The sequence below is a fragment of the Myxocyprinus asiaticus genome, chromosome 3, assembly GCF_019703515.2.
Source record: "Myxocyprinus asiaticus isolate MX2 ecotype Aquarium Trade chromosome 3, UBuf_Myxa_2, whole genome shotgun sequence".
NCBI lineage: Eukaryota > Metazoa > Chordata > Actinopteri > Cypriniformes > Catostomidae > Myxocyprinus > Myxocyprinus asiaticus.
In genome coordinates, this window is record NC_059346.1 from 52613278 (window position 1) to 52626070 (window position 12793).

General features: G+C 38.7%; 1 protein-coding gene across 1 annotated transcript in view; it reads left to right on the forward strand.

Moving 5' to 3' along the window:
- Positions 1–12793, forward strand: part of LOC127426812 (tyrosine-protein kinase Fer-like) — an 80953-nt gene that overhangs the window by 63501 nt on the left and 4659 nt on the right. Inside the window, exons 17-18 of the mRNA XM_051673853.1 lie at positions 6031–6185; positions 6668–6790. Coding sequence (XP_051529813.1) covers positions 6031–6185; positions 6668–6790 — 278 coding nt within the window. The remainder of the gene's footprint in view (positions 1–6030; positions 6186–6667; positions 6791–12793) is intronic.

A 12793-nucleotide genomic window follows, 5' to 3' on the forward strand; every position in this document is an offset into this window, starting at 1 on the left:
TGAGACAGCTTATTTTTAATTGCATTTTTTGCATAGAAATACATTTTTGCGTACAACGCTAAACTTAAATTTTAAAACTTAAGTGCCATTGCAGATTTATGATTTAATTTTGTTTTAAAACAATTACTTGTGTAGCCTTACATATTTAAGAAACAGCTACATGCAATAGGGGTTGAATAATTATGACATGGCTGTATTTTTAAAAAATCCTGCTATTTAGAAATATTAGGATATATATTCACACTATGACTTTGAATGTGTCACTCAACTGATATAGATGTAAAATGTAAAAATTCTGGGTCATCAGAAAAGCTTACCTTTGTAAATCGTTACTGTCTTGGGGGGGGTTGAAAAACCAGGAACATCAGTGCAAAAGCAACCTTCCTTTGATGTAAGAGTTTCTTGCATTCCTTGAATCGATCACGTTTCTCTCTTGTCGAATTCGCAAAGTCTGGGAACAAGAAAATGCTGTGGTTCTTCCAAGAAAGCCTTTCTTTACTCCTCGCCTCGCGTTACATGAGATCTTTATCGGATGACCTCAGAAATTTGGCCAGAATTGATAGGGGCCTGTCTCCCTCCGCGGATCTCCGAGTAGGAACTCTGTGAGCTCGCTTGATTTCCAGTTTATGGCCTGCTCTGTTGAGCAGACTCTGGAAGAGCTCATCTAGGAATTTCACCATATCTCGGCCTTCTTCGTCCTCAGGAATTCCAACAATTCGGACATTGTTTCGCCGGTTACGATTCTCAAGGTCTTCCAACTTTTCCCAGATGGGCTCCAAGTCTACCTTGGTCGCTAGCGGGTTAGCAGCTAATTTCCTCTCCAATGACTCCAGATAATCGATCTGTTTATCAACATCCGCCACTCTTGTAACCAACACTGTGAATTTCGTCTCCATGGCAGTGATCGATCGACGTATTACAGCAAGATTCTCCAAGTCAGCAAAGACATTTGTCAGCATTGCCGACATACTCAACAGTTGACACTGAATCTCTTTCACCTCACTGGCCAAATTGAGTCCCGGGCTTTCAGCCTGCTGCTCAGGGGCTTCAGCTTGAGCACGTAAGTGTCTTCTAATGTCTCCAGAGCCCCAGGATTAAGAATTCTTTGACATATTGTCTTCCTAGAACAGTTATGGAACAGGGTGTATCGAATATCACCGGTTTATGACACAAAAAGTTTTAAAAACTAGCAAAGTGCGCAGAGCTTGGCTTTCACACGTCCGAATCTCGCATGGCGCCACGCGACTCTCATAGCAGCAGTTTTATGAACTGCCAGTACAGCACCAGAGCACAGAGAATCATTGATTATGTTAAGAACCAAAAGGACAAAAAGGTGAAACATGATTTAAATAAATGAATAGGAATGGGATCGAGTATGCTAGTAGTGGCTTTCATAGTTGAAACCTGTTTAATTAACGAAGCAGTGTTTAGTTGAGAAAATCTACAAAGAGAAGAGCCAGAAAAACTGGGCATACAGAGAGGAAGTCTAGAAGAAACAGTTGTGGAGGAAACAGAATGAAGAATGTTGACTATCTTGGAACTAAACAAATCTAAACAAGTATTACAGAGTAGTGGCAAAGCAAATAAGGTGGTGGGACAGATATGTGAGAAAAATAGTGATATAGTGATATAGTGACTAATAGTGAATAGTGAATATGTGAGCAGATTCAATTGCAACTTTGTATTCAGATAGGTGGTCCTTCCAAGCTAGTAATTGACATTTAGGCCAGAAAGATGCCACCTACGCTGAAGTTTACGTGAAACTGTCTACATCAATTGTAGATTATCATTGTACCAGGGAGCAAATCGAAAGAAGAAAATGTTACGTGATTTTAAAGGAGCAAATGCCTGATAGGCGTAGGAGATCAAACAATCCGTTGCCCATAGGGGTGATTTGATTAAAAAGTAGAGTGTCATTTTGTTTGTGTCAGGTTTCGGTTAAGCACAAAAAGTCCAGTTTCTTTTCTGTAATGATGTCCGTTACAAGAAGAGCCTTGTTGTTCACAGAGCGTGTTGAATAACATTGATCTGGCCAAACACAGAGACTCGGTAGGACAAAGAGGAATCCAATTTCGGGAACAATAGTAAATTTTTTAGATCAACGCCAGTGCGAGAAGTTTCTGCCACCTTGCACTGAAAAAAGGGATGGAGACTAAAGGGGTAGAGGAATTGAAAATACTGCGTCCTGTACCACAGTGAATGTAATGTTTCGGTCGCAGGATTCCAGTATTTTGGCAAAGATCATATGTGTCTTTAACGAGATAATAGTTACATTTACATTTATTCATTTAGCAGACGCTAAAGTGTTTTGCGGAATAACTTCGAGACATACTCTGGGAATCCACGTCCGCTAAAACTCTCCACAACAGGAATGGATGAAAGTATAAACCTTTAAAACCCATGCAACCTTTTAAAATATCGGAATAAGAAATAACCTTTTAACCAGAAGTTGATTAATTGAGCTGTTTCTGGAAACTCTGGTCTATTTCTTCTCACATAATAACATAATTTCAACTCAAATCAATATTGCATGTCCATTTAATTATGTACTTGGTAAATAGTCGTGTAATAAGCGGGATAATCTACAGTGATTTTGTATTCTACAAATACTAAAATATTTTACCAGTGAATGCCACGATTGACCAATTAGAATCAAGTATTCCAGAGAGCTGTGTAATAATGCAAGTAAGACAATTTATGGACACACCGTCCAGAAATTTTACGGCATCACCAGTGGCCCAACAGTTTCTCTTTGTCTAAACATGAGGACCTAGTGGCACCTTCCTGCCAAATTTTTCTTGCTTCTTTCTGGTGGTGATTTTTAAACTGTGAAATGGGCTTTGGTGCATTGTGCTGTTTGAGTCCAGGGCCAGCCTGCTGGAAATCTCAGCTCAGAAATGAGCTCTCGACACTCTCACAGCCACTGCTCTATCAGCACCCTGCTAAAATCCATTTACTATCAGACATGATCATGTTAGGGGGCAGCAGTGCTTTGAACACTTTTCTGTCAGATCACTCCTCTCTATTCCACTCTCCCCCACTTTTTTCACCCAGCAAGGCAATTTTGGGGATGTGACAACCTAATATGCTTCTCTAGCTGAGGATGTATGCTCAGCATAAAAGCCAGTGAGTGGCACAGCAGAAGCTGTAGACTAGAATCACAAATGGCTGGTTGTTAATGGAAGAGTTTAGAAAGAGTCATCTTATGGGGTCCTGGGTAGCTTAGCGAGTATTGACGCTGACTACCACCCCTGGAGTCATGAGTTCGAATCCAGGGTGTTCTGAGTGACTCCAGCCAGGTCTCCTAAGCAACCAAATTGGCCCGGTTGCTAGGGAGGGTAGAGTCACATGGGCTAACCTCCTCGTGTTCACGATTAGTGGTTCTCGCTCTCAGTGGGGTGCGTGGTAAGTTGTGCGTGGATCGCGGAGAGTAGTATGAGCCTCCACATGCTGGGAGTCTCCACGTGATAAGATGTGCGGATTGACGGTCTCAGAAGCAGAGGCAACTGAGACTTGTCCTCTGCCACCCGGATTGAGGTGAGTAACTGTGCCACCACACAGACCTACTTAGTAGTGGGAATTGGGCATTCCAAATTGGGAGAAAAGGGGGATAAAAAATGATAGAAGAGTCATCTTATGTATATGTGAGGGACTTTATGAATGTGGTGATGAGCCTACTGAAGAGACAGGCAAAATAAAAACAAACTACGAATAAATGAAACCCTGAATGTTTTAAAGAGTTCATGACATGAAGAATTCAGTTTACCTTGATCTTTTGACATAAGAGGTCATTGTACTATAAAAACATACTGTAAGTTTCAGAACTCAAAACTTCCTCACTGCAAATAGAGAATTTGTTAAAACGACTCGTTCTGTACTTCCTCTCTCCTTGTGATGTCAGACTATAGTAGACATTTGCATCTGACTGCCTCCACAACAACACAACAAAGCCTAATTTAACTTATCATTTCTATAGCCTGCCTAGTAGCGTGAGCAATGAGATGGCAAGTAGAGAGCAGGTGGCTAAAATTGGTGCATTTCCAGGGGGTACACCTTCGACTCGACAGCACATCCTCGCACAGAAACTGATTGTGTGGAGCAGTGCACGCTTATTCGTTACGCGTGACGCATTTCCCGGACATAATAAACAAGGGAGCGGATTTACTGTACTGAGAATGGAAACGGAGCCAAGTGTGGGAGAGATACAGGCAAGCTGCCATGTCTCTTTGCATCAGCTGAAAACATTTACTCACTTTCATCTGAACCAGTGTCAAAACTGAAACCTTGCGAGAGAGACACATAATGTGCGCGATAGAGACTGAACGGCGGCCAGAGAAAATAACAGTTTTGAGATTAAAAAAAAAATAAAAAATTTTTTTTGATTTTAAACAGCAAATTAAACTTCAGCATTCAATTTGTTTTATATCTGCATGTATAGTGTCTAATAATGCAGTGGCAATGTAGATTTAAGTTTATCTTGCCATTAAAGCTTGATATAAATTGAAAAAAGTCCACTGGAAAACAGCAGAAGATTTTGCCAAACTGTTAATTACAGCAATTCCACTGATTTTATGGCATGTATACATTATATACTTGTATCAAAGATTTATACCTGTACAAATGTGTCTAATTTAACTTTATCTGCAAAACACTGAACATTTTACATTTATATTAGAGCTGTCAAAGTTAATACATGAACGCATGTGATTAATTTTAAAAGTTTAATGCGTAAATTATTCTTAATCACGATTAACGCATTTACCGTTAATAAAGCATAAACCAGCATATACATTGGTGGGACTAGAGTGGAACCTTTGCGATGTGTATGTCCGGAGTCATTACACTGATGCACACACCACAAATACACACACAACAGCCGTGTCAGTGATCAAATGATGGGGAAAGGACCTCTTAACACTGTATTTAATGTTTAATTTGACTTGAATTTGTGATATTTTAGTGCATTTCTATCTTTATATTGTGGAAGGCTTTGTTTGGAAAATGTTAATAAAACATTATTGTTACATATTCTTTACTTTTCTTTCCTAAAAAAGGAAATAAATGCATTTTGACAGGAAAATAAATATATACGGATTAGAATTTCAGCACTTTCAAAATCTGTGATTTATTGCGATTAACTATGAAAAACTATTCTAATTAATCGCGATTAAATATTTTAATCGACTGACAGCACATTGATAGTTTACATTTAAATGAATAAAATAAATGATGACTAACCAATTTCTTGCAAGTTCTTTGACACAATATTCATCATTATATTCATCACAGAAAACGCTAAAAAGCAATTAATTAGCTATAACATTTTTTTAAAGCCCTACTAATATTATAAGTGAATCCCTATTAAAAATAATAAAAAAAGATTTGAAAATGTGTTGCTTATTATTTGGTCTACCCAGTCACTTAAATTCAGTGCCATAAACTAACTTAAAGGGAAAATTCATCCAAAAATAAACATTGTCATTATTTACTCATCCTTATTTTATTCCAAACCTGTATGACTTTGTTTTCCATGTAACACTAAAAGAGATGTTTCACAGAATGACAGTCTCAGTCACTATTTACCTTCATTGCATTTTTTTCCCCCAATACAATGAAAGTAAATGGTGTCTGAGGCTGTCAGTCTCTAACATAATCATATGACAGAGCGTCATACGGGTTTGGAAGAACATGAGAGATTTTCCTTTTTGGGTATATTATCACTTTTACACCAGTCATTTAATGTGATTCCATTTGATCATGTTTGAATCATTTTGTTGGATGAATCTGGTCGCAGATATCAATTTTTGTTGTTTTAAAAATAGGTTTGTAGCCTCAGAGATGCAGTCTCAGCTAGTGACATCATTTGCAGTCTTTGTCAAGGAATTCTAAATACGCTGTAGTCCATTCATGTTTACTGTTTGCTAATGAAGCTAAACAGCATTTAAAGTCAACATGCAATCAGAACTGAATTGTACTGAAAACGGGCATTGTTGCTGTGGCCATGTAAAAAAATTGCTGTTAATCTTGCAGAGATCTGGCTGCTCGGAACTGCCTTGTGGGAGAGAACAACGTGCTGAAGATCAGTGATTTTGGGATGTCCCGGCAGGAGGATGATGGCATCTACTCTTCATCCGGCCTCAAACAGATCCCAATCAAGTGGACTGCACCAGAAGCACTGAATTATGGTAAAGCAGACAGGTTTCCATATTCATGTTTGTCCATTTTTTTCAATGTTTGCTCCTAATCCTAATCCAGTAAGATTACTGTTCAGAAGTGTCTAAAAGGCTGTCAGGGTTCCCACTCATTTTAAATTATGAATTTTCATGACTTTTTCAATTGTGTGTGATTAATTGCACTCAAAAAGAGTCCTCGCTATGTAAAGTTTCAAAACATCAAATAAATCTGGTTAGACTATCACAAGACATGACTGCATCCCAGAAATTTAGATTAATAACCACAGACCTTTCTACACTGAAGGTGCCTGTCAACTATTTTTGTTAATCGAGCCACTTTAATTATCATATTTGTGAATTGATTGCTGTAAATGTTATTCATTATATATATGGTCAAGCCATCTGGTTATTACCGGAGGTAACAGAAGTTCAGTTGAGGAGTGCTGCTTTTCGGGTTAGACCTAGATTGATGTTTGGATTTGGTTGAATTACAGGGAGATACAGCTCAGAGAGTGATGTGTGGAGCTATGGGATCCTCCTGTGGGAAACCTTTAGTCTAGGAGTGTGTCCTTACCCAGGCATGACCAACCAGCAGGCACGAGAACAGGTCGAGAAAGGTAAAACCCATTTGTTGGTGACATCACAACACAAGCATCATAAATCGCCTAATCATAAACCAGTTTCCATTTATGATTGTAAACAGCAGTTAAGGTAAGCTTTGTTAAAGGTGCTATATTTAAGATTGACAACAAGCATTTGAAATGGGTACTGCAGTCCAAATTCAAAATATTGGAGAGTTGTCTGCCCTGCCCCAGACTTGAAGCTCATGCGGGTTGCCAGAATGTTGACATGCAAATTAGCCAATTTAGCATCCGTTTTAAAGGATTTCTGGGCTTTAAGCTGTCTCCATCTTCCAAAGGCCTCTCCAATATTTATCCTTGTTTTACTACGCCTCTGGTCATGGTGGTTTTTAGACCGATGGCGAGGCTTTTTAGGTCGGGTGGAATCTGTTATCTCTGATCCAGTTCGTTTGCTGGCTTCCATGGATGCAGCACGCAGTGTTGTTTGCCTGCAAACTTGTTCAAATCTGGCAACCCGGCGGAGTTGAAATACTATTGGTGAGTGTGCTGTGGGCAGGATTACACAGGCCAAAACATAAACAGAAATTCCGTCTCGGAATGGAAACTTAAAAGTAGAATATACTGGCTGTAGCATTGTTATTGGAGAAACCAGTATTTCAACTTGGAAATGAGCTCTCGACACTCTCACAGCCACTGCTCTATCAGCACCCTGCTAAAATCCATTTACTATCAGACATGAACATGTTAGGGGGCAGCAGTGCTTTGAACACTTTTCTGTCAGATCACTCCTCTCTATTCCACTCTTGAAACAACCACACCGTCTTTTTCCAGAACAGCCTGTATTTCTCCTGAGGTTACCTGTGGGTTTTTCTTTGTATCCCGAACAATTCTTCTGGCAGTTGTGGCTGAAATTTTTCTTGGTCTACCTGACCTTGGCTTGGTATCAAGAGATCCCCCGAATTTTCCACTTCTTAATAAGTGATTGAACAGTACTGACTGGCATTTTCAAGGCTTTGGATATCTTTTTATATCCTTTTCCATCTTTATAAAGTTCCATTACCTTGTTACGCAGGTCTTTTGACAGTTCTTTTCTGCTCCCCATGGCTCAGTATCTAGCCTGCTCAGTGCATCCACGTGAGAGCTAACAAACTCATTGACTATTTATACACAGACACTAATTGCAATTTAAAAAGCCACAGGTGTGGGAAATTAACCTTTAATTGCCATTTAAACCTGTAAGTGTCACATTGTGTGTCTGTAACAAGGCCAAACATTCAAGGGTATGTAAACTTTTGATCAGGGCCATTTGGGTGATTTCTGTTATCATTATGATTTAAAAAGGAGACAAACAACTATGTGATGATAATTGGCTTCATATGGTTACTATCCCTAAATAAAAGACAGTTTTTTTGCATGATCAGTCATATTTTCAAAATCAATGCTAAAATTTCACAATTTCTGCCAGGGTATGCAAACTTTTGAGCACAACTGTGTGTATGTGTGTGTATGTAAATATATATATAGACCGATCAGCCACAACGTTAAAACCACCTGCCTAATATTGTGTAGGTCCCCCTCGTGCTGCCAAAACAGCACCAACCCGCATCTCAGAATAACATTCTGAGATGCTATTCTTCTCATCACAATTGTACAGAGCGGTTATCCGAGTTACTGTAGACTTTGTCAGTTCGAACCAGTCTGGCCATTCTCTGTTGTCCTCTCTCATCAACAAGTGTTTCTGTCCACATAACTGCCACTCACTGGATGTTTTTTGTTTTTGGCACCATTCAGATTAAACTCTAGAGACTGTTGTGTGTGAAAATCCCAGGAGATCAGCAGTTACAGAAATACTCAAACCAGCTCATCTGGCACCAACAATCATCCATGTGATTATCTAATCAGCCAATTGTAAGAGAGCAGTGCCGTGCATAAAATCATGCAGATATGGGTCAGGAGCTTCAGTTAATGTTCACGTCAACCATCAGAATGGGGAAAAAATGTGATCTCAGTGATTTCGACCGTGGTATGATTGTTGGTGCCAGATGGGCTGGTTTGAGTATTTGTGTAAATGCATGCAGGCAAGTCCTCCATACTGTTGCACGAATTCTGTCGCTTATATGAATTTAAACCATTAGCTTTGTACACAGCCAGGGTAAATTGCACCTTATCTTTGTGTTTGGAAGTGTTTTGTAAATCAGACACTGTTCTCTGTAGTCCTTCAAATAAACGCACTGCACCTGTGAGATGCAGATTCCTTGAGCACGCACTCGAGTGCCTGTGCTCGCTCTGCTGTCGTCCAGCACGCATTCAGCTGAACAAATAGTATTTCACATAAGATTGACATTTATGTGGATTTATAATAGATATCTCAAAATAAATAAATAATTGATTTAGAGCTCTGGGCCCTTTGGGTTTAAAGGCCCCTGGGCAACGTCCCTGTTGGCCCGGTGGTTAATCCGTCCCTGAGGCAATACAATATTATATGCATACAGTGCATTATGTAAATATCTGCTTATGTAGATTTTGAAGAGCAGTACTAAATAAAATGTTTTATCTCTTATATTTGTATAAATTATGAAAGGGGTGTGAACATTGATGAGACAAAAAGGAAATGCAAATTTGCTTGTCTTCTCAACTATATATACTGTATATTAAACCTCCGATTAATGGGTTATCAGCTGTCTTCCTTTTCTTCAGCTTTCTATCTTGTTTCCAAAATACACTTGGCTGTCGAGTTAATTCAGTGCGATTAATTATATAAAATATAATGCATTACAAAATTAATGAAATTATGTCCCCAGACCGTAATACTTTCATATGAGCAATTCAAGCATGGAATACCACCTGTTTTCTCCAGGGGGCAGTAAGCGAAACTCACTTTATAGGCAACACTCAACTTAGACTGATAACAAACCACACTTACTGAGAGCAGACAACACAACATGAGAACATGTCCTTGCGTTCAAACACAGCTTGATGGAGTCCAAATCTGAACTTGACACAGCGAAAAACGGTTTGTTTATGACTCAGTGCAACCGAGACGCTCAAAGTGTCCGTCTGATGCAGGTGTACACTGATGCATCCTTAGACAAGCCCTTATAATAAATCTCGGACTGATTTAAGAATTCAATTGCAAAATGGATTGCTGTGAACTGTAGACCAATGACAGGCTTATGTTCAGTAATATGGAAATAAACAGTACATTGGATTCTGAAGCCACTTTTTGTATTGTCTTTTTTTTACGGTTTAACTTGTGTGCCTAAATAATGTAATGCATTTTAATTCTGTATTATTTTTTAAATATATATATATTTTATTTATAATTATTTAAATATAACTATATATAATCATCATATATTGAATTATTGTTATTTGAAGAGCTTTCTCACCAAATATGCAATTAATTTGATTAATTAATCGGCACACCATGTCATTAATTAATTTGATTAAAAAAAATATTGATTGACAGCCCTAATAAAAAATACATTCTTTGAAAAAGCCTAAATATCTTATGCAGTGTAGCTTCTCAAGTAAATGTATTTTAAGGATTTATTAGATATTTTTACAGGAAAACAATACAAAAATTGTTATCAAGAGTAAAGGCTTATTCACACCAAATTCATGACTAATTTGTGAGATGAACTGCCGATGAAAGTTGTTCACACCGAGACCTAAACGAAAAACAATTTCACCCCTTGTACAGTAGCATCTGCTCTATAAATATTTATTCTGGTGCATGGATCTTAAAGCATTCAGCTGAGATTAATGCATGAGATTAATATATTTATTGCAGTTAAGGCAGTTATTTACCTAATTTGGCATAACCGTTTCATTTAATTTCATTTTGAGTAATATAGAATCTGTTTTTTTGTGAGAGTGAGATAAGTAAAGAGCGCTATTGCATTTGTCCTGTGTCTTCAGTCTTAATATTTATGCATGTATTTTGCAACGAGTATATTCCAAACTAACTCCCGAACCTAGCTTCTCTTTTTTAATGCCTGTATAATGTAACACAAGGTACAGCGATATAAATACACATAAAATAATGTGCATTAAGTAAAACAGGTATAACATAAAATAAGAAGCATTACATTTAAAATAATATAAAAGAAAACAATGGCTCATGGTCTTTATTTAATTATTGCATATTTGTATTAAATTCAGGGTTTCTTGTGTGTTTTGAGAAAAAGAGCTAAAGGAATACTTTATTTTATCCTTGCACTAAAAATAGTAGTGAGGTTCAGCAAATCATTTGGCTACACTCGTAGTTATTGCATGTAAAGTGTCTTTTTATGCTATATTTATTACAAGCTTAGTCTAAACTATGAGTGCAGACAAACAAATTGCAGAACCTCACTGCTATTTTTAATGCCTAAATAATATAACAGGCACAGTAATATAAATATTAAATAGTGTAAATTAAGACAAAACACCAGGTATATTTTGTAATATAAGGTATCAGCACATTGGGGCCTGGGTAGCTCAGCGAGTACTGACACTGACTACCACCCCTGGAGTCGCGAGTTCGAATCCAGGGTGTGCTGAGTGTCTCCATCCAGGTCTCCTAAGCAACCAAATTGGCCCGGTCGCTAGGGAGGGTAGAGTCACATGGGGTAACCTACTTATGGTCGCGATTACTGGTTCTCGCTCTCAATGGGGCGTGTAGTAAGTTGTGCGTGGATCACGGAGAGTAGCATGAGTCTCCACATGCTGCGAGTCGCCGCGGTGTCATGCACAATGAGTCACGTGATAAGATGTGCGGATTGACAGTCTCAGAAGCGGAGGCAACTGTGACTTGTCCTCCGCCACCCAGATTGAGGTGAGTAACCGTGCCACCACGAGGACCTGCTAAGTAGTAGGAATTGGGCACTCCAAATTGGGAGAAAAGGGGATAAAAAAAATAAATAAAAAAAGGTATCAGCAGTAGCTCAGTGGTAAAAGACGCTGGCTACCACCCCTGGAGTTCGCTAGTTCGAATCCCAGGGCGTGCTGAGTGACTCCAGCCAGGTCTCCTAAGCAACCAAATTGGCCTGGTTGCTAGAGAGGGTACAGTCACATGGGGTAACCTCCTTGTGGTCGCTATAATGTGGTTCGTTCTCAGTGGGGCGTGTGGTGAGTTGAGCGCGGATAACGCAGTGGATGGCGTGAATCCTCCACACGTGCTATGTCTCCGTGGCAACGCGCTCAACAAGCCACGTGATAAGATGCGCAGGTTGATGGTCTCAGACTTGGAGGCAACTGGGATTCATCCTCCGCCACCCGGATTGAGGCGAATCACTACGCGAATTGGGCATTCCAAATTGGGTGAAAAAAAAAAAAAAAAAAAAAAAATATGTATCAGCACATTACATATATAAAGTGTTTGCATTTTTTTATTTTATTTATTTACTGCATATTTGCATTGAATTCAAAGTTTCTGTGCATGAGACGAGTAAAAGAGCACAGCACCTGTTTGCCAGTTAGCAGATTAGTGCCACCAACGCGCTGGATTTTGCAGCAGCAGCGGCTCTGGAAAAATGACATAAAAGCTCTTATCTCATTGGTCAGTCAGTTTTCTTTGCAGTCTGGAGAGAGAAAAAAATAGGGCTGTTTTCTGTATAAAAAAAACCAAAAAAAAAAACCTTCGGATTGTCAGTGGACGATTTGTCGGACCTGGTGTGAATGGCGCCATGGGAATCCATTGTTCCTATTCAAAAGCTTGTTCGGAAAGAATATTTGCACCAAACATTCGGTCTTGTTGTGAATAGGCCTTAAGATTTTTGCAGTACGTCTTTGCCCTAATATCAAAGGTTTTTCTTAATAGAATTATTTAGAAAATATAATCGTGCCTGTTAACAGTTGCATGTAAAAGAGCTAGAAATAGCATTTTTGCTTTGCATAAAGCTAAATTTTCACATAACAATTTACACAAGGTTAACTATTTTTACTGATCCAAACTTACTTCAAAACCCCACAGTGTGTACACAATGATATCTTATTCTGAAACTCCCATGGGAAAGTTCTTCAATGGTGTCAGATCCACCTTTTCAAACATAACAG